Source organism: Odontesthes bonariensis, chromosome 11 (genome assembly GCF_027942865.1).
Source record: "Odontesthes bonariensis isolate fOdoBon6 chromosome 11, fOdoBon6.hap1, whole genome shotgun sequence".
NCBI lineage: Eukaryota > Metazoa > Chordata > Actinopteri > Atheriniformes > Atherinopsidae > Odontesthes > Odontesthes bonariensis.
The window spans coordinates 37,248,910-37,271,259 of NC_134516.1; the positions used below are offsets into that span (position 1 = coordinate 37,248,910).

Below are 22,350 nucleotides of genomic sequence, written 5' to 3' on the forward strand. Positions count from 1 at the left end.
CAAAACCGGAAATGCGACAATTCTAACTAGTTTAAGACCAAACGAGTTTTGCAGTTTGGTTTTTAATCGCAGGGCCAAACGCTTTCCGGAGCACAAATCTTTAAAATTGAGCTCCAGCTCTAAACTTTGTTTGTTCTTGAAAAAAACTCAATAACGAGCTTCGGCTGGCCGTTGTTTAAACGAGTTAACTGGTCGGTGCCCGCTTTATTCTGAAAGTTTCAACCGGAAGTCAAACACCGGCTTTCTCTCGCTGTTGACGTGGACGGACGGAAGAGGTGTAGGGTGAGGTCAGTTGTTGTATCCGAGCAAATAATGAAGGAAATCGGTAAAGTGGAGCCCGTGAAGCTCGCGGACAGCTCGCGGAGAGCTTAGGTTCATGCGGGCTGATGAGCTTCCGGTCCCGCTACACGCGCCTGCCTCCACCCTGCTAGCCGCTAACGCTTCATGCCACTACACCTGCCCACCGCCTTTGTCTCCACCAAGGTGATTCCCTTTCTCATGGGCTGTCTGTGAAATGTAAACGCGTTTTCTCTAACTCTTATCTCCAAACTGCACAGCTTCCGTGTCTCCGCCGGCAGAGCAGGACAAAGAGGACGAGCCGCTGACTCCGTCCCAGAGATGCATTATATCCGCTCTGGAGGCGTCCCGCTGCTCATTCATACACCCAAAATAGTCTAAACTGGTCCCGGAACTGAACAAATGGCCTCCTCCAAAGCAAAAGCTGCGCTCAACACTGAGGCCGGCTGCCTGAAAGATGGGAAAAGCGGCGGCGGCAGTCCGGCAGGAGAGGCGTCAGACAACCGGATGTACTGCCTGGAGGACCTGGACACCATGGCCACAGTTGGTGAGTTTAGTGTACTGAGTTCTGTTGTTTACACTGGCTGCAAGCAGGTGGAGGCACTGTAGACTGACCAGAAACTGTGTGGACATCTTTTCTTTCCTTATTTATTCCAATTCAATTCAATTCATTTTTATTTATATAGCGCCAAATACAACAAATGTCATCTCAAGGCACTTAGATAGTAAGTCCAATTCAAGCCAATTGGAATTCAATTAGTTAATTAATAATTCCAGTGAAAAGGAATAAGAAAAAAAGAATCCGTGTATGTGGTTGGGTTTGAGTGAAGAAGAAGAAGAAGAAGAAGAAGAACAAGAAGAGTGTCCTGAAGAAGAAGCCATCTTGGCTGGTATCTGCTGCAGGTACCAGAGCAGCTCCTGTGTGCAGAGCAGCTCCTGCCTGATGTGCAGCTCCTGCCCGCAGAGCAGCTCCTGCCTGATGTGCAGCTCCTGCTCGCAGAGCAGCTCCTGTCTGTAGAGCAGCTCCTGTCTGTAGAGCAGCTCCTGTCTGATGTGCAGCTCCTGTCTGTAGAGCAGCTCCTGCCTGATGTGCAGCTCCTGCCTGATGTGCAGCTCCTGTCTGTAGAGCAGCTCCTGCCTGCAGAGCAGCTCCTGCCCGCAGAGCAGCTCCTGCCTAATGTGTAGCTCCTGCCCGCAGAGCAGCTCCTGTCTGATGTGCAGCTCCTGCCCGCAGAGCAGCTCCTGTCTGATGTGCAGCTCCTGCCCGCAGAGCAGCTCCTGTCTGATGTGCAGCTCCTGTCTGTAGAGCAGCTCCTGCCTGATGTGCAGCTCCTGCCTGATGTGCAGCTCCTGCCTGATGTGCAGCTCCTGTCTGTAGAGCAGCTCCTGTCTGTAGAGCAGCTCCTGCCCGCAGAGCAGCTCCTGCCCGCAGAGCAGCTCCTGCCTGATGTGCAGCTCCTGCCCGCAGAGCAGCTCCTGCCCGCAGAGCAGCTCCTGTCTGTAGAGCAGCTCCTGCCTGATGTGCAGCTCCTGTCTGTAGAGCAGCTCCTGCCCGCAGAGCAGCTCCTGCCTGCAGAGCAGCTCCTGTCTGTAGAGCAGCTCCTGTCTGTAGAGCAGCTCCTGCCCGCAGTGCAGCTCCTGCCCGCAGAGCAGCTCCTGTCTGCAGTGCAGCTCCTGCCCGCAGAGCAGCTCCTGTCTGCAGAGCAGCTCCTGCCTGTAGAGCAGCTCCTGCCTAATGTGCAGCTCCTGCCTGCAGAGCAGCTCCTGTCTGTAGAGCAGCTCCTGCCCGCAGAGCAGCTCCTGCCCGCAGAGCAGCTCCTGCCTGCAGAGCAGCTCCTGTCTGCAGTGCAGCTCCTGCCTGCAGAGCAGCTCTTGTCTGTAGAGCAGCTCCTGCTCGCAGAGCAGCTCCTGCCTGATGTGCAGCTCCTGCTCGCAGAGCAGCTCCTGTCTGTAGAGCAGCTCCTGTCTGCAGAGCAGCTCCTGCCCACAGAGCAGCTCCTGCCCACAGAGCAGCTCCTGCCCACAGAGCAGCTCCTGTCTGTAGAGCAGCTCCTGCCTGTAGAGCAGCTCCTGCCTGCAGAGCAGCTCCTGCCCGCAGAGCAGCTCCTGTCTGTAGAGCAGCTCCTGCCTGTAGAGCAGCTCCTGCCTGCGGAGCAGCTCCTGCCCGCGGAGCAGCTCCTGCCCGCGGAGCAGCTCCTGCCTGCAGAGCAGCTCCTGCCTGCAGAGCAGCTCCTGTCTGTAGAGCAGCTCCTGCCCGCAGAGCAGCTCCTGCCCACAGAGCAGCTCCTGTCTGTAGAGCAGCTCCTGCCTGTAGAGCAGCTCCTGCCTGCAGAGCAGCTCCTGCCCGCAGAGCAGCTCCTGTCTGTAGAGCAGCTCCTGTCTGTAGAGCAGCTCCTGCCTGTAGAGCAGCTCCTGCCTGCAGAGCAGCTCCTGCCTGCAGAGCAGCTCCTGCCTGCAGAGCAGCTCCTGCCCGCGGAGCAGCTCCTGCTCGCGGAGCAGCTCCTGCCCGCAGAGCAGCTCCTGCCTGCAGAGCAGCTCCTGCCCGCAGAGCAGCTCCTGCCCGCAGAGCAGCTCCTGCTGAGCACAGATATTACAACAATAAATCAGGGTCGTCTCCTGAAAAATGTGTGTGTTAGGTGTTGGATGCACGAGAGAGAGTCTGTGTCCCAGTGAATAGAAACGATGAGGATTCTGTCTGTTGTACGTTAATGTTGTTCATGTTGACAGGTCAAAAACATGGGACCAAACGCAGCTGTGCAGCTCTGTGTAATCAGAAGAATAAATCTCATCTATAATGCACTCTTCATCAGGGGTCTCAGAGTGCATAAAAGCTTAAGAAAGAAAGAATAATGATCATAGCCAGGTTTAAAAGAGTCCAGGCTCTGTGCAGCCGGATAGGGGGCAGGAGGCCCGGTCTCCCATGGTGGAGAGCTCGGGGCCGGGAGCTCGGTGTCGGGAGCCCGGAGCCCGTTGCTCTCATCAGGACCCTGGCAGCGCTGCTTTGAATGCACTGCAGCTTCTGGATTACTCTCCAGGAATACATTGTAGTAGTCCAGTCTCGAGGAGATAAAGGCACGGACAAGCTTTCCGCATCTGAAAAGGTTAAAGTGGGCGGAGCCTGGAAATGTTGCCATGGTGGTGGAACGAGGTCTTGCACAGGTGATGAGGTATGGGTGGAGATGGAACCTGATGTGGCAGCAAGTCACTGAAAACAGAGGCAGCACTGATAAATTAGTCATCAACCACATCTACAGGAAGATGAGACAGCCTACAGCCACATTCCTTTGGTTGGAGGTGTGGAGGTTCAGGCACAAACATGCCTGTAGGGAGATGGTCATGACTGTTTACTCCTCTCCGTTTTAGTTTCAGGACAGAACAGGAGAACTCGGGCCTTACTCTTTATGGCACGCTATCAGAAATGTAAGGCGGATCTGTCCCAAGAACATTTGTTTTATAGACTTTACTCAGTGAAGTCAGTAAAATGAGCTGCACAGTGTCCTCCGCGGTGAGGGAAGCTCCTCATACAGCCAAGCCCAAGCAGAGGAGAATGAATCAATAAGTGATGCCTGTCAGCTGGGAGGGACGGCCTTCCACACAAGTAACAGGTTTAGTTTCAGTTGGTTGGACGGGTCGCTAGGTGCTGACAAAAATACTCCACAAGCCCTCCTCCCTCGCTCAATCATTCAGCAGCTTGTGTGTGCGGCCGAATCCACGTGATGCATGAAGCAAATTCAATTTCCCCATTTTCTGCTGTGTTCTTTAGATTTGAAATGCAGAAAGTTTCCTACTTTTTCTTTGAGTAGGCGCAGAAACGACGCTGCTCATGTGCAAACAGCTGGATGCTGCTGCTCGCTGCTCTCCAGGTTATTGGACAAAGCTTCTTTGGACATATAAAATCCTGCTGAACAGGAATTGTAGGGCACTGCACTCATGTTTGACCCCGTGCACTCATCTCACATCTGACACCAGCGGAATTTGTCCAACTCCGATCAGCACTCATTTCTCTGAGAATGAACTTGTGCTCTCTCTTACAGAGGTCAGAAAGGTGTTTGATATGTTGATATGTATGTATCATTGTACAAGAAGCTGATATCTGTGGATATCTTGAAGCAGGTGGAACAACATTGCGAGCTTTTTTTTGCTGAGATGTTACCATCTGTGCCATGGGCGTACATAGACCTGGCTCTGTTTGAAGTGTTCACAGTCATCCATGAAGGAGGGAGTCAGACATTCATCCATTATTCTCCACTTATCTGAGGTTGACTTACAGAGGCAGGTCCAGCCCAGAGATCCCAGGCCAGATGGGATATATAACCCCTCCATTATGTTCTGGGTCTGCCCCGAGGCCTCCTCCTAGTTGGACGTGCCTCCCTCCCTTTGGAGCAGCAGCTCCACTGCGAGCTCCACTATGGATGTAACCCTGAGGTTCCCAAACCAGACACCATCCTCTCCCCGACTTAACCTCCAGAACCCCTTCATGAACCCCCTCACCTCACGAACCCCCTCACCTCATGAACCCTTTCATGAACCCCCTCACCTCATGAACCCCCACACGAACCCTTTCATGAACCCCTTCATAAACCCCCACACGAACCCTTTCGTGAACCCCTTCATAAACCCCCTCACGAACCCTTTCATGAACCCCCTCACAAACCCTTTCACGAACCCCCTCATGAACCCTTTCATGAACCCCCTCATGAACCCTTTCATGAACCCCCTCACCTCATGAACCCCTTCACGAACCCCTTCACAAACCCTTTCATGAACCCCCTCATGAACCCCTGCACTAACCCCCTCATGAACCCCCTCATGGATCCCCTCACCTCATGAACCCCCTCACGAACCCTTTCATGAGCCCCCTCACCTCATGAACTCCTGCACGAACCCTTTCATGAACCCCCTCACCTCATGAACCTCCTCACGAACCCTTTCATAAACCCCCTCACCTCATGAACCCCCTCACGAACCCCCTCATGAACCCTTTCATGAACCCTTTCATGAACCCCCTCACCTCATGAACCCCCTCACGAACCCTTTCATGAACCCCCTCACCTCATGAACCCCCTCACAAACACTTTCATGAATGCCCTCACTTCATGAACCCCTCACCTCATGAACCCTTTCATGAACCCCCTCACAAACCCTTTCATAAACCCCCTCACCTCATGAACCCCCTCACCTCATGAACCCTTTCATGAACCCCCTCACCTCATGAACCCTTTCATGAACCCCCACACGAACCCTTTCATGAACCCCCTCACGAACCCTTTCATAAACCCCCTCACCTCATGAACCCCTACACGAACCCTTTCATGAACCCCCTCACCTCATGAACCCCCTCACGAACCCTTTCATGAACCCCGGCACGAACCCCCTCACCCCATGAAACCCCTCACGAATCCTTTCATGAACCCCCTCACCTCATGAACCCCCTCACAAACCCTTTCATGAACCCCCTCACCTCATGAACCCCTGCACTAACCCTTTCATGAACCCCCTCATGAACCCCCTCACCTCATGAACCCCCTCACAAACCCTTTCATGAACCCCCTCACCTCATGAACACCCTCACGAAACCTTTCATGAACCCCCTCATGAACCCCTGCACTAACCCTTTCATGAACCCCCTCACCTCATGAACACCCTCACGAAACCTTTCATGAACCCCCTCATGAACCGTTTCATGAACCCCCGCATGAATCGTTTCATGAACCCCCTCACCTCACGAACCCCCTCACGAACCCTTTCATGAACCCCCTCACCTCATGAACCCCCTCACAAACCCTTTCATGAACCCCCTCACCTCATGAACCCCCTCACAAACCCTTTCATGAACCCCCTCATGAACCCCTGCACTAACCCTTTCATGAACCCCCTCACCTCATGAACACCCTCACGAAACCTTTCATGAACCCCTTCATGAATCGTTTCATGAACCCCCGCATGAATCGTTTCATGAACCCCCTCACCTCATGAACCCCCTCACGAACCCTTTCATGAACCCCCTCACCTCATGAACCCCCTCACGAACCCTTTCATGAACCCCCTCACCTCATGAACACCCTCACCTCATGAACCCCCTGATGAACCCCCTCACGAACCCTTTCATGAACCCTCTCACCTCATGAACCCCCTCACGAACCCTTTCATGAACCCCCTCACCTCATAAACACCCTCACCTCATGAACCCCCTGATGAACCCCCTCACGAACCCTTTCATGAACCCCCTCACCTCATAAACACCCTCACCTCATGAACCCCCTGATGAACCCCCTCACGAACCCTTTCATGAACCCCCTCACCTCATGAACACCCTCACCTCATGAACCCTCTCATGAACCCTTGTGTGTGAATGCAGTAGGAAGACCTGTGAAGCTCTATGGAATCAGACGAGCTGTATGAGTGTGTGAGTGAATGGGGGAATGTGGCATGCAGTGTTAAAGTGCTTTGAGTGCTCAGTCCAGACCACATGTACTCGTTATGGCAGCACAGTGCTCTGCAGGCTCCATGAACACAAAGAGTTCCAGCTGTTGACCTAACTGTTCAAATCCCAATCAGATCCAGAGTCTCTCCTGATTGTATGGCTTGACAAAGGTTTCCCGGTGATCCCGTCCATGTGGTTCCATCAGGGATCAGAGATCCCGGGTGTCCAGCTCAGGCTTCTGTTCTTTACACACTGCCCAAATTTCATCAAACTGGGTCCTTGGCTCAGAAACTGAAGGGAGTGTGGGGTGACCCAGTGTCCACAGGGGTTAATATCACTTCCAGAACCTTATTCTGTGAAGTCAAGCAGCCATTACCTGCCCCAGCCTCACTGTCAGGTGCCTTTGTTTCTGCCTGCTTTCTGATAACAACCCCGGCTGAGGAAATGGCAGAGAGGAGTGGAGCGGTGGAAGCACTCCTCTTGTTTCCCATGGATGTGGGCTAACGGTGTTGTTTCACCAGGTGAAATGGTACACCGGTGCGGCTCATTGTAATGCAGAGAGGCGCTCCCAGCTGTTAGTTCCACCGTTCATCCTCACTCTTTGCCCTCACACTGACGCTTATCGCTTGCTACTGTTCACGATGGAGCTCAGACCTGTGATACAAGGACAGTATTAATGCAGCTTCTTTGTTTTTTAGCAGCTGCCATTGTTCACCTGACCGCAGCGGTGTAATGCCGTGTGTTTGTTGCTGTGGCAACAGCGCGAGGCCTGAGACAAAGGCCTGATTGTGGCTGAAGGAGAGGAACATGACAGCCAGCATTTTTGTGTGATTCCGTGTGGCTGTTGCATCACATGTTGTCGGCAGCTGTTTGTCGTCTCCGTCGCTGCTCATCAGCGCCGCAGGAGCGAAATGCCACTGACACTTTTCCTTATCTTCAGAAAGAAAACAACGCCGAGCGAAGCCCGACACGAGGCCACACAAATTGCAGTCATTCCTCCTCTGGAGGACACATTTTCCAGCTCCTGCTGAATTTCCCCCCATTACGGCCCACTCTCACTGCATCACCGTCCCACTGTGACCTGACTCCACTCCTCTGTTTGCCTCATCTCTGAGAAATAGATTGTTGTGTTTTACTACCAGAATAACAGGACGGTTTCCCAACAGGCCCATTTGCTGCCACTGTTAAATGTCTTGGAAAAGTAGCAGTGCGGGTGAGGGAGGGAGGGAGGGAGGGAGGGAGGGAGGGAGGGAGGGAGCTGCATTGTTCCTGGTTCCAGCAGCTTTAAAGCAGGTGTGTCAGGATCCTGGTGTTACTGCTCACTCTTTATTTCTTCCTGACTTGGACTGCGCCAGGATGCTCTTTAGGGCTGTGGCCATACACTAATCTCACGATTTGATACACGATATTCAGCCAACGATTCGATACGATATGGTACGATTCGATACACTTACATCATTTTCTGGGGGGGAAAAAAGGGACATTGTGATTTGACATGAATCATCGCTGATTGGACCGGTGGTCCGACCTTTGAACCGGAAGGACGACACCGCCAGACAAACAGAAACAAACGAACATGTCACAAACGTGAGAGCTGTGCACTTTATACAACATTTTTATCAACTCATTTATCACTGTTTTGTATAATGTGACCCCCTGGCATTGTTTTGTATTACCTTAATGTTCTGTGTTTTCACTAATTGGAACGTCTGACTTCAATTTTGCTTTAAAAAAAAAAAAAAAAAAATCAATACTTTATCGGGAAACGAAATATCGATATGTATCGCAGTATCTATAAAATTGCTCAGCCCTAATGCTCGTACAGTGTCAGACTGACTGAAACCTACCGTCTTTTTCTGAATGAGCTTTTATGACCAGCGCTGGCTCTTTGTTGAGACGTTTTTGAACTTTCAGTCACTTTTCAGGACCTTTTCTCTGACTGTGCTTAAGTGTGAGACGATCTGGAGCAGGTGAACTGATGTAGAGCATGTGCTGTGGGACTGCTTCAGTCTGCAGGGTGGAAGCTCGTGCTGCTCTGCCCTGTGGTGGCTGCTCTGTAATTAGGCCCTTAGTAGCAGCAGCGCTTGCTTTAGGACTCTGAGTGTGGTGTGATGCTACTGGTTACACATAAGGGTTTGTATCTGCTGCCATTCGATGCTCCAGTTGGACTAAATGCAGGGAAAACATTACAATATACTGCCTTGTGTCTCCTCAGGCACGGGGACGTTCGGCAGAGTCTTCCTGGTCAAGGACAAGAAGAGCAAGGCCTTCTTCGCCTTAAAGCAGATGAAGATCTCCGACGTGATCCGACTGAAGCAGGAGCAGCACGTCCACAATGAAAAGGAGGTTCTGACCGAGGTCAACCACCCCTTCCTGATCCGGCTGTGAGTCACACGGGGTGGAGGGTGGAGGTCCACTGGGTAACATCTACAGCCTTCCAGACCACACCTTTTAAGACTAACTGCATGCTCTACCCTGTGTTTGTCCGGCAGCTTCTGGACCCACCACGATGAACGTTTCCTCTACATGCTGATGGACTACGTGCCGGGCGGCGAGCTGTTCAGTTACCTACGGAGCCGGGGGCGATTCAGCAACACTACGGGTCTCTTCTATACCTCTGAGATCGTATGCGCCATCGAGTACCTCCACTCCAAAGAGATAGTGTACCGAGACCTGAAGCCTGAGAACATCCTGCTGGACAGCGAGGGGCACATCCGCCTGACTGACTTTGGCTTTGCCAAGAAGCTCTCTGACAGGTGACGGAATCAGAAAGACATTCAGCAGCTTCATTGGTGGTAAAACATTGAGTATTAGCGTGTTGGTTCAGTAACACAGTAACAGGGACAACGTGGGTGACCTTTAACAGTTTACTGGCTGCTTTCACTTGTTTGACTGGATGTTTTTATGCAGGTAACGGAGACATGGCCTGGTGGTGGTGTGGCCTGGTGGTATGCCCTGGTGGTGTGGCCTGGTGGTGAGGCCTGGTGTTGAGGCCTGGTGTTGAGGCCTGGTGGTGTGACCTGGTGGTGTGGCCTGGCGGTGTGGCCTGGCGGTGTGGCCTGGCGGTTTGACCTGGTGGTGAGGCCTGGTGGTGAGGCCTGGTGGTGTGGCCTGGTGGTGTGGCCTGGCGGTGTGGCCTGGCGGTGTGGCCTGGCGGTGAGGCCTGGTGGTGTGGCCTGGTGGTGTGGCCTGGTGGTGTGGCCTGGCGGTGTGGCCTGGCGGTGTGGCCTGGCGGTGTGGCCTGGCGTTGTGGCCTGGCGGTGTGGCCTGGCGGTGTGGCCTGGCGTTGTGGCCTGGCGGTGTGGCCTGGCGGTAGTGCTGGGCGGTATACCGGTTCACACCGAATACCGGTTTATAATTTCGTTATGATATGAATTTTTAATATACCGCCATACCGGTGTATTTGATTACACAACGGGGGGAACGCTGCGTCGCGTGACATTGTTTGAGACGGGACCCTTTTCAGTGTTGCGCTTCTAAACACGCATGTTTACTGTCTATTTTTAAAAAATACTCGTATTCGTTAAGCTGCATTTCCTTTCCCTGCTCTCCCTCCGTCTCCGTCAGTCATGCGTCTCTCTCGCATAGCCGACGTGTTGAGGATGAGGAGCAGCCTGAACCGGAGGTATCAGTCTGAAACAGAGCTGAACAGTCCGACCAGTGTAATTAGCTATGTTATTAATTTGTTTACAATGAAGATGTGAATATTAATACAATGAAGTTCTGTGTGACCAATTATTAACGAAGGAATTTTTATTTAAATTTTTAATTCTGTTCTCAATCTGTAGAAAATGCTGTGAACACCTAATTATGCATGAAAAAAAAAATACCGTGATATACCGTGAAACCGTGATACCGTGAAAAAATACCGTGATATGTATTTTTGGTCATACCGCCCAGCACTACCTGGCGGTGAGGCCTGGAGGTCACCCTGTCTCACAGGATCTACCCCGCCTGGAGCATTTTGAGGCTGTTTGTGTCACTTTCAGTGTAGAAAACTCCATTTATGGCTTTGCAGGGCTGGCATCCTACAAACATCCCCTGTGCCTGGGTCAGATTAGCACTGCAGCATTATGTTCTATATACTCTGAATATGGATCAGCCGTGTCCCACTTCTGTGTCAGTTTGTCACATATCCAAAGCATAAACTCCACTAACTACTTCAGTTAATCATCATCATCATCCTGTTAAGGTTGCAGATAAGATGAGAGCGCAGCTTTGTGAGGGGGTGTGCATTCTTTGTCACATTAGCTGAATCACTGCTCATCTAAATGAGACTTTAACCAGCCACCTAACTCATCCCCATCTGCCCGGCTGTCATCTGGAAACTCATTTCAATGTCAGCACCCGAGAGGTGCCACCAGACTCCAGCTCTTCCTCTTTTCTTTTTTTTTTCTCCATCATCTCAAAGAGAGAGGAACAGTTTAACCGGGAGAGAGTGGAAGGCTTTTTATCTTTTGGTTTTATAGCTCTGAATCCTCAGCTCCTGCTGCTTGGGATGATGTGGCCAGATGTGATGGAAGCTCCTTGTAGAGCTTAATTAGTTTGACCCGTTGTCTCTTTCTGAAGAGTTAATGTGCTAATCTGGTGTTGTCCAGCAGTTTGTGTTCAGTGTGGCTCTGAAAGCTGCCGCTGAAGGACAAACTTGTGTCATTCAGCCTCCTCATCAGAAGGGAAAGCTGCGGGTTTGGTGTCTGCGCCATAGTCTTTCAGCCCCAGCCCCAGCCGCAGATCCAGCCCCAACCCCAGCCCCAGGCCCAAGCCCAGCCCCACACCCAGCCGCAGCCCCAGCCCCAACCCCAGCCGCAGACCCAACCCCAACCCCAGCCGCAGACCCAACCCCAACCCCTATCCCCACCCCAGCCCCAGCCCCAGCCCCAGACCCAACCCCAAGTCCTACCCCAGCCGCAGACCCAGCCCCACACCCAGCCGCAGCCCCAGCCCCAACCCCATACCCAACCCCAGCCGCAGACACAACCCCAACCCCTACCCCAGCCCCACACCCAGCCCCAACCTCAGCCACAACCTCAACCCCAACCCCAGCCCCAGACCCAACCCCAGCCCCAACCTCAGCCCCAGCCCCAACCCCAGACGCAGACCCAACCCTAGCCCCAGACCCAACCCCAACCCCAACCCCTACCCCCACACGCAGACCCAACCCCAGCCCCAGACCCAGCACCCGGCCCCTACCCCAGCCCCAACCTCAGCCCCAGCCCCAACCCCAGACGCAGACCCAACCCTAGCCCCAGACCCAACCCCAACCCCTACCCCCACACGCAGACCCAACCCCAGCCCCAGCCCCTGCCCCAGCCCCAGACCCAGCACCCGGCCCCTACCCCAGCCCCACACCCAGACCCAACCCCTACCCCAGCCCCAGCCCCAGCCCCACACCCAGACCCAACCCCAACCCCAACTCCTACCCCAGCCGCAGACCCAGCCCCACACCCAGCCGCAGCCCCAGCCCCAACCCCAGACCCAACCCAGCCGTAGACCCAGCCCCAACCCCAACCCCAGCCCCTACCCCAGCCCCACACCCAGACACAGACCCAACCCCAGCCCAGCCGCAGACCCAGCCCCAACCCCAACCCCAGCCACAGCCGCAGTCTTCCAGGCCCAGCCCCAGTCCTACAGCCCCACGCTGACATGTAAACATAATGGAGTAAGATTCCATTTTCTGCCTCTCTCATGTTCAAATGACCCACTTATATAAATGCAGGCCAGCAGAACTGCAGGGAGAGCTCCCCGTTCAGCACAGGCTGGAGCGCCATCGCAGCCCCACACTGCCCCCTGCTGGTGGAGGCCGCAGCAGCACGTCAGGCCCATCAGGTGTCTTATTTCCACCCTCCCCGCACCCACCCACGCGTTATTCCCCGTGTCATCAGCAGCCTCCTCATCCTTCACCGGGACCAACGTTATTTCCATGCAAATTACCGTCACCATGGCAACTGGCCAAAAGAGGTCACCACTACAGGTGATGTGGACGACAGGCGATGAAGGGCTGGCACCGGGCCGAGCGCTCTTCATCCGGGGCTGCAACAAGCAGCCAGAGGTTTTAGATGGTCTGTGGGCTGTTTGTGTTTGATAAAAACAGGAAATCAGCAGTGAAATGTCATTAGTTTCACAGCTGAAGTGTTAACTGAAATGAATGAACGCTGCTGGAACACAGAAGGTCGCAGGTGGAGCTGAAAATAGACCAGAGCCGTTCTCATGGAGACACTCGGCTGTCAGGAGGAGGAGGGCTGACGGAGCTTTCTGAGGGAAAACGGGAAAGTAGAGGAGCTGTAATGATAATCCTGTTTTCATGTGCCCCCCCCCCCCCCAGGACCTGGACTCTGTGTGGGACCCCCGAGTATCTGGCCCCGGAGGTGATCCAAAGCAAAGGGCACGGCCGGGCGGTGGACTGGTGGGCTCTGGGCATCCTGGTCTTTGAAATGCTGGCTGGGTAAGTGCTGCAGGGAGCAGTGAACAGCACCATCACTGAACACCAGGGGGCGCTCTTCCTCACCAGACGGGCCATCTATTCCACATCCCTGCTGTTGTCTCAGTGTGGGGAATCCACCCGTTGTGTTCCTCTGCTCTGTGGATGGAAAACAATGATGTGGATGCCTGTTAGGAGGCATTCGGGTTCATTCTGAGACCCTCAGTCATCCTCAGTGTGTGAGAGGAAGGCCTGAAGGTGGAGGCGGACTTCAAAGCAGATTATAGATTCTGTGTTGTCTCATATTTAGCAGCTTTAATAATTCACCTCGGATTCCTTTCATATGTGAGAAAAGAAGTTTGAAAATCAAAGAGTCCCCTACATGGCTAAAGATCCCACTTTTAACATCGGAGCCCTCAGTCTGGGGGCTTTAAACCCCTCTGATATGGCTAAAGATCCCACTTTTAACATTGGAGCCCTCAGTCTGGGGGCTTTAAACCCCTCTGACGTGGCTAAAGATCCCACTTTTAACATCGGAGCCCTCAGTCTGGGGGCTTTAAACCCCTCTGACGTGGCTAAAGATCCCACTTTTAACATCGGAGCCCTCAGTCTGGGGGCTTTAAACCCCTCTGACAAGGCTAAAGATCCCACTTTTAACATCGGAGCCCTCACTCTGGGGGCTTTAAACCCCTCTGACAAGGCTAAAGATCCCACTTTTAACATCGGAGCCCTCAGTCTGGGGGCTTTAAACCCCTCTGACAAGGCTAAAGATCCCACTTTTAACATTGGAGCCCTCAGTCTGGGGGCTTTAAACCCCTCTGACACGGCTAAAGATCCCACTTTTAACATCGGAGCCCTCAGTCTGGGGGCTTTAAACCCCTCTGACACGGCTAAAGATCCCACTTTTAACATTGGAGCCCTCAGTCTGGGGGCTTTAAACCCCTCTTACGTGGCTAAAGATCCCACTTTTAACATTGGAGCCCTCAGTCTGGGGGCTTTAAACCCCTCTGACACGGCTAAAGATCCCACTTTTAACATTGGAGTCCTCAGTCTGGGGGCTTTAAATCCCTCTGACACGGCTAAAGATCCCACTTTTAACATTGGAGTCCTCAGTCTGGGGGCTTTAAACCCCTCTGACACGGCTAAAGATCCCACTTTTAACATTGGAGCCCTCAGTCTGGGGGCTTTAAACCCCTCTTACGTGGCTAAAGATCCCACTTTTAACATTGGAGCCCTCAGTCTGGGGGCTTTAAACCCCTCTGACACGGCTAAAGATCCCACTTTTAACATTGGAGTCCTCAGTCTGGGGGCTTTAAATCCCTCTGACACGGCTGAAGATCCCACTTTTAACATTGGGGCCCTCAGTCTGGGGGCTTTAAACCCCTCTGACATGGCTGAAGATCCCACTGTTAACATTGGAGCCCTCTATCTGGGGGCTTTAAACCCCTCTGACGTGGCTAAAGATCCCACTTTTAACATTGGAGCCCTCTATCTGGGGGCTTTAAACCCCTCTGACATGGCTAAAGATCCCACTTTTAACATCGGAGCCTAGGGGTGGGCGGTATGCACGGTATCATACCTTATGAGGTATTTTTCACCAACGGTAGAGATTTTTTTGCCATACCTTATACCGCAATAGCTCATGAGTCCTGTAGATGGCAGTAATGCAAAGTTTTGAACATCCGCTTGGCTGCCTCAAAGAGGAAGAACAACAACAACCACTATGGCGGCGGACACTGAAGACATGGCAGCATCAGAGGAGTTAGTTAAAAATGTTGGCGCAACATCAGTAGTCTGGGAATGGTTTGGCTTTAAAGTGACTGACATTAAACAAGAAAACGTAATCTGCAAGATATGCCGGGCGACAGTAATCGCAAGACAAGATAACACGAGTAATTTGTTTTACCAGCTGTGGGCTAACCATGCTCCGAAATATGAAACGAGTCAAAGCCGGCAACGTGATATTGGCGAAAGAGGGCAGCCCTCGGGCAGAATAAGTAGGGATAGAACTACATATGCCTTGAGGTGTGCATGTAATTGGCACTAAAACTGTTTAATAGCTTGGTTCTACATCTCAGTTGATTGTTTATTTTTGCACTTAAGATTTACATTTCACTTTTATGTTTATATGAGGAATTTGAAGAGTTTATTTGAGGGAAATGTACCTTTTCTTATTTTTTAAATATAAATATAACGTATATATTTTTTATATTTCCTGTGTTTTCTGTTTTGCACAATACATTTAATTTAATATTGCTGCAAACATCCTGATTGAAAGTGTTTATTTGGTGCTATGGTAACCACTGAGAAACTGTTCTGTTGTAATTTATATACAAAAGTACCATACTGTGATATATACCGTATACCGTCAGTGGCTCAAATTTTACCGGGGTATACATTTTAGGCCATACCGCCCACCCCTATCGGAGCCCTCAGTCTGGGCTCCTGCATCTTCAGATATTCACACATTCTGAGCTGATCTTTCTTTAACCATCAATTAAAGCCCTGAGTCCCTCACACATTTTACTGCCCTGACACAGATTCCTCTGCTGTTACACCATCAGTTTGGGGGGAAATAGACACACCCTGACATACACGAGTGGAGTCAGCGGTTCCCTAGCAGATCCCAGATGCCCCCTTCCCACAGTCTCTGGAGCTTTTCAGCAGCGAACGACAAGCTGGTGCGATTATGCGCCTGTCTGCTCCATGTGTAATGTGTTTAGAGGCTGGTTCCATTATGTAATTTGTGGGTAATGACTTGTCCAGGCCGGAGCAGGGGAAAGAACGTGGGAGCTGGGGAAGCGTTCAGTGGAGTTTAGCAACACAAGGCCTCACACTGATCAGAGGAGCTGGAACAAACGCTGCTCAGTCTGCAGCAGGGCTGCCACTGCCATTGTAAACACTGACCCCTCCATGTGGAGCTCCTCCCTGCTGTTACCTGCCCCTTGCATCACGCTGGCTGGAGCACACCGAGCTCACAAACAATTTCTTTCTGTCCGCAGGTATCCGCCTTTCTTTGATGACAATCCATTTGGAATCTATCAGAAAATCCTCTCTGGGAAACTGGAATTCCCACGCCATCTGGATTTCTATGTCAAGTAAGCTCCACACAGCACCAGAGTCAGACATGTGCACGGACTAGGTCCAGTCCCTTCAGTCTGTCCACAGCGTAAAGGCATCCTCTCAGCCCCGGGTTTACACCGACACGCCGTTACAGGACGTGTTTACCTGTGGGTTGCATCAGTTACCCACCCACCTATGTTGGCTGTGCAGCCTGCAGACAGATGTTTTCAGTCAGTGGCTGCACTTTAACACCTGCTAGATGCAGCTTCATGTCAGCACTGGTGCTGGTGGTCTGACTGTGTTTGACTTACAGCAACAGACTGTATGCACTGCGAATAAAGTGACTTCACTGCTTTTAATCCAGTGGTGGGCCACTAAAAAGGCTTCTCTGTGTTGCTCCGTGTGCAGAGATGGTTCTAATGAGCATCGTTTTAACCAATCAGTGGTGTTTCAGGTTCAAACCAGCTGGAAAACATGCATGAAGATCAGTCGGAGCATGTCAGGTTTATCTCACAGATTATCCAGATGGCTTGGACTGCTGAATTCAAAGTTCCAACCGAGCGTGAGCAGCTGAGGAGAAGCTCGTTCAGAGGCAGGGGGCTGCACTGTAAGGCAGAAACGTGACATCACTCAGAGGCAGGGGGCCGCACTGTAAGGCAGAAACGTGACATCACTCAGAGGCAGGGGGCCGCACTGTAAGGCAGAAACGTGACATCACTCAGAGGCAGGGGGCCGCACTGTAAGGCAGAAACGTGACATCACTCAGAGGCAGGGGGCCGCACTGTAAGGCAGAAACGTGACATCACTCAGAGGCAGGGGGCTGCACTGTAAGGCAGAAACGTGACATCACTCAGAGGCAGGGGGCTGCACTGTAAGGCAGAAACGTGACATCACTCAGAGGCAGGGGGCTGCACTGTAAGGCAGAAACGTGACATCACTCAGAGGCAGGGGGCCGCACTGTAAGGCAGAAACGTGACATCACTCAGAGGCAGGGGGCCGCACTGTAAGGCAGAAACGTGACATCACTCAGAGGCAGGGGGCCGCACTGTAAGGCAGAAACGTGACATCACTCAGAGGCAGGGGGCCGCACTGTAAGGCAGAAACGTGACATCACTCAGAGGCAGGGGGCCGCACTGTAAGGCAGAAACGTGACATCACTCAGAGGTTGAATCAGTTTGCAGCTGTCACGTGATGCACCACTGACCCAAATAAGATCTTTTTCAGAGGAATCATCTGCTGGTGATGTGTTGAAACACCTCAGGGAGGTGCAGCAGTGCGGGTTTAACCTGAGCCTGGCCCCTCTGATGGGGCCTGACACACCCCATCCGGCCCTCTGCCATTCAAATGACTCTACAATACAACTTTGTGGCCGTGTTTTTAGTGGGTGGCGTCTCTGATGGGCCTCTTAAACACATGCTCACTGCAACTAAAGCCACACACTAATGACACACCTGGCTGATTTGGACTGGAACCACTCACTCCGCCCATTAAAGCAGCTCCAGGGAACAGGAATGTGCTCGATTACAGGCTCACAGTAACTTTGTCTGCACGTGTGCGTTAGCTTCGCCTGATAGGTCAGCCACGCCGATAAGCCATCTATCTTGGAGGCAGGAGAGGGGTTTTTCTATGTTTGTCACAGTCCCATCCATCAGGCACCGAGGGGCCTTACAGGGAGCTGCAGGCGGCCCGCGGCTCCTCCAGCTGCAGCTGCAGCTGTTCAGCCAACACAGTCGGACCGAGTGACCCCGGGAGGAAAAGCCCCGTGGGTCACAGTATTACCCATGAACTCAGCTGCCGGTAAAACGCTGTCAAGGACACGTTGGACACGCTCCGTGCTTTATCTTTAGCTTCCTCACTCCGTAAGGAAAGTAAAGACGTTATGTGGGAGAAAAGCCACTCCTTTGGGGTTAAATGTCATGATATGTGCTGTATGTTCAGGAAGTTGAGTGGGCCCAGACTCCTCCACCACCACTGATAACGTAGCTTTTTAACTCATTTCTGGGGCTTTCTGGGGCAACGATTGAAATGTTTAATCTAATTAATCGCATGATTTCCCTGATTAATCACGATTAATCGCATTTGTACGCAGAATCCAAAAATGAATCCAAAAGTAGCGTATAGCCTTTAGCATTTAGTTTTATTTTAAATGTGCTGCCATATGAATGAAAGTGCCATAACATTTGTTGTGCACACACACTTTTAACATCAGCATCTTTCTGTAGTTTTTATGTAGAAGCCTCGCTCCACTGTCTGTTTCCTTGAATGACTTGCTGCTATCAGTTGTGTGTTTTGCCTTTAAGTGATATTTTAGACTGGAACTACTACGCTGAGAAGACAATTCAACTTGGCAGAGTTTACAGATGACTTTGGTTCTGTCGACTCCGCCGTCTGGAAGAACTTTAACATGAAAATGGCCGAGTAAAAGTTCCGTACCCTTCTCCATGTTTGGTGGATCCGCCGATTACTTTCTTTTCCGGTTCCGCAGCAGACAGCAACAGACTTTTACAAAATAAAAGCCTATGAGCAACAGACTTTTACAACAATAAAATAAATAATAAAACAGGGGTGGTCCGTGGCGTAGTGGGTTGAGCAGGCGCCCCATTATCAGAGGCTATAGTCCTCGCTGCAGCTGGCCCCGGTTAGAGTCCCGCATTGGATGGCTCTGTGCTGCGTGTCGTTCCCCCTCTCTCTGCCCCCTGCTTCCTGTCTCTCTGAACTTTCCTATCCATTAAAGGCACAAAAGCCCCCAAAGTTTTTTTTTTTAATTTCTTTGTAATTTAAAAAAAAAAACTGCGTTAATGTGCGATAAAATGTTTATCGGCGTTAAATAATACACGAGTTAACGCGTTAACTTGCCCAGCTCTACTAATTTCTAATGCTTTCTGCACAGAAGCTTTAAACAGGGGAAACAAACTGTAATCATTCACCATCCTTTGTCTTTTCTGAAATGGACGGAAAGGCATAAATGTGAATATTTCCCCACTGCAGCTGATTAAAATGTTTTCCGTGTGTCACATCGCTCCGACGCCCATCTCAAGCTGGTGAAGCATCCCGATTAAAAACGGAGACACGGCTGACTCGTCTGCATTAGGGCTGAACGATATGGACAAAATTTCATATCTCGATATTCATGCCAGATATCTTGATATCGATACGATACGATATGACTACGGGTTCGGTGAAAACCAAGCATTTTTCAGAAAAATAAAAACATCATAAAACAAAAGAGTGCAGTTTTATTGATTAATTTTCGCCCTGCACAACACCTCGCTCTGGTCGACATCATCCTTTCTAAATCCAAAATACCTCCAAATAATGGAGGATGATTTATGTTTTGGCACAAAATTAGATTCTGCATTGCCACCGGCCGAATTATCTTCCGCGCTCATGTCACTTTTCTTTCGTTTCTTTCGTTTTGATTTCGCCGTGAATTCCCCGTGAATGTGTGTGGCTGTCTACTTCTCCCTCACTCCCACCCTCCTATGTTTGTCATTGGTTGGCTTCAGCTGTCGATCCACAGCAAGCGTGAAATAAGCTTTGTGGTTGGCTGGCGGTGGGGTGCGTTCAAGCGCAATCTTAAAAGTAATGTTTATGGTGACTGCCAGAGCTGTATAAGCAGGGCGAGCGCGGGGGAAATATATCGTATATATCGTTGCTTTTTCGAAATTACTTTCTTGAATGTTCATATCTCGATATAGATACGATAACGATATATCGTTCAGCCCTAGTCTGCATCCAGCTGCTGTATTTATGAGGCTGTCATCATCAGATGGGAGATGCAACACCTTTATCCAAAGTTCTCCCCTAAAAAGTTTCCCATTTGCTTCACTTTTCACCGCCCTGGGTCACCCCTGGCGGCCCGTGGAGCTATGTTTGGAAGCATGCATCTGTCATTTTGACAGCGCGAGGAGCACCTTTGTGACAGTTTTTCCTGATGTGCAGGAGAAGCAACGCTTCCCTGGGGCAGCTGGAGGTTGACTGACTCGTTTCTTTTTTTTTCTCCCCCCACCCCCCACCCCCTCAGAGACCTCATCAAGAAATTCCTGGTCATTGACCGAGCCAGACGGCTGGGCAACATGAAGGTGAGTTGGTTGGGTTTCCTGTCTGCCTGAACCACATGGCGGCACACCTCGTTTCATAGCATCAGCAGGCAGTTTGACGTCATCAGTCTGAGGACTGGGACTGGAGAAGAAAGGGCCCACACTGTGACTGCAGCGCCACATGCTTCTACTTAGCAGCAATTAGTAGCCCGTTTGGACTATTTAACACTTCCAGCCGGATGGACGAGGTTTTTTAGTGGATTTTTCAGAGGCAGAGATTCCTGCATATTGTGGCAGACGTGCACTGAGACAGAGTGTACATGTACAGTTCAGTAGCAGTCAGAATCAAAATGCAGCGTCAGTGAAAGAGGGCTACCGTCTGAGAACCAAATACCTCAGTTCATATCATCCCAGACTAGATGATATTTATTTGACACTGCCAGCATTTCTCTGGAGAGCAGTCGCAGCTCTCATTAACACAGCACAGTTATTAATGTGCACAGCTGAATGGAGCTGCCACAATAACTGGCTCGTACCATCTGATGAACTGAAACAGATTAGTTTTTATCAGTTCAAAATGTAAAACTCTTAACTACTTAAGATCATAACTTCTGATCAGATGTCTCCTGCTGTTGAGTCCCACAGCCGAACAGCTCTATAAAGTTTCAGTCAGCTCTGTAAAGTTTCAGTCAGCTCTGTAAAGTTTCAGTCAGCTCTGTAAAGGTTCAGTCAGCTCTGTAAAGGTTCAGTCTGCTCTGTAAAGTTTCAGTCAGCTCTGTAAAGGTTCATTCGGCTCTAAAGTTTCAGTCAGCTCTGTAAAGATTCAGTCAGCTCTGTAAAGGTTCAGTCAGCTCTGTAAAGTTTCAGTCAGCTCTGTAAAGTTTCAGTCAGCTCTGTAAAGGTTCAGTCAGCTCTAAAGGTTCAGTCAGCTCTGTAAAGGTTCATTCGGCTCTGTAAAGTTTCAGTCAGCTCTGTGAAGGTTCATTCGGCTCTGTAAAGTTTCAGTCAGCTCTGTAAAGGTTCATTCGGCTCTAAAGTTTCAGTCAGCTCTGTAAAGGTTCATTCGGCTCTAAAGTTTCAGTCAGCTCTGTAAAGTTTCAGTCAGCCCTGTAAAGGTTCATTCGGCTCTGTAAAGTTTCAGTCGGCTCTGTAAAGTTTCAGTCGGCTCTGTAAAGGTTCATTCGGCTCTGTAAAGTTTCAGTCAGCTATGTAAAGGTTCATTCGGCTCTGTAAAGGTTCATTTGGCTCTAAAGTTTCAGTCAGCTCTGTAAAGGTTCATTCGGCTCTAAAGTTTCAGTGAGCTCTGTAAAGGTTCATTCGGCTCTGTAAAGTTTCAGTCGGCTCTGTAAAGTTTCAGTCGGCTCTGTAAAGTTTCAGTCAGTTCTATAAAGTTTCATTCGGCTCTAAAGTTTCAGTCAGCTCTGTTAAGGTTCATTCGGCTCTAAAGTTTCAGTCAGCTCTGTAAAGGTTCAGTCAGCTCTGTAAAGGTTCATTCGGCTCTAAAGTTTCAGTCAGCTCTGTAAAGGTTTAGTCAGCTCTGTAAAGTTTCAGTCAACTCTGTAAAGTTTCAGTCAGCTCTGTAAAGGTTCATTCGGCTCTGTAAAGTTTCAGTCGGCTCTGTAAAGTTTTAGTCGGCTCTGTAAAGTTTCAGTCAGTTCTATAAAGTTTCATTCGGCTCTAAAGTTTCAGTCAGCTCTGTTAAGGTTCATTCGGCTCTAAAGTTTCAGTCAGCTCTGTAAAGGTTCAGTCAGCTCTGTAAAGGTTCAGTCAGCTCTGTAAAGGTTCATTCGGCTCTAAAGTTTCAGTCAGCTCTGTAAAGTTTCAGTCAACTCTGTAAAGGTTCAGTCAGCTCTGTAAAGTTTCAGTCAGCTCTGTAAAGTTTCAGTCAGCTCTGTAAAGTTTCAGTCAGCTCTGTAAAGGTCCAGTCAGCTCTGTAAAGGTTCAGTCAGTTCTGTAAAGTTTCAGTCAGTTCTGTAAAGTTTCCGTCTGATCTGTAAAGTTTCAGTCTGCTCTGTAAAGTTTCAGTCAGCTCTGTAAAGTTTCAGTCAGCTTTGTAAAGGTTCATTCGGCTCTGTAAAGTTTCAGTCTGCTCTGTAAAGTTTCAGTCA

General features: G+C 50.7%; 1 protein-coding gene across 1 annotated transcript in view; it reads left to right on the forward strand.

Moving 5' to 3' along the window:
- The first annotated feature begins 241 nt into the window (after positions 1-241).
- prkx (protein kinase X-linked) overlaps positions 242-22,350 on the forward strand; it is a 34,861-nt gene continuing 12,752 nt past the window's right edge. The window contains exons 1-7 of the mRNA XM_075478106.1: positions 242-483; positions 558-844; positions 8,937-9,105; positions 9,214-9,477; positions 13,044-13,163; positions 16,142-16,237; positions 20,227-20,284. Of these exons, the coding sequence (XP_075334221.1) occupies positions 700-844; positions 8,937-9,105; positions 9,214-9,477; positions 13,044-13,163; positions 16,142-16,237; positions 20,227-20,284 (852 nt within the window). The 5' untranslated portion in view covers positions 242-483; positions 558-699. The remainder of the gene's footprint in view (positions 484-557; positions 845-8,936; positions 9,106-9,213; positions 9,478-13,043; positions 13,164-16,141; positions 16,238-20,226; positions 20,285-22,350) is intronic.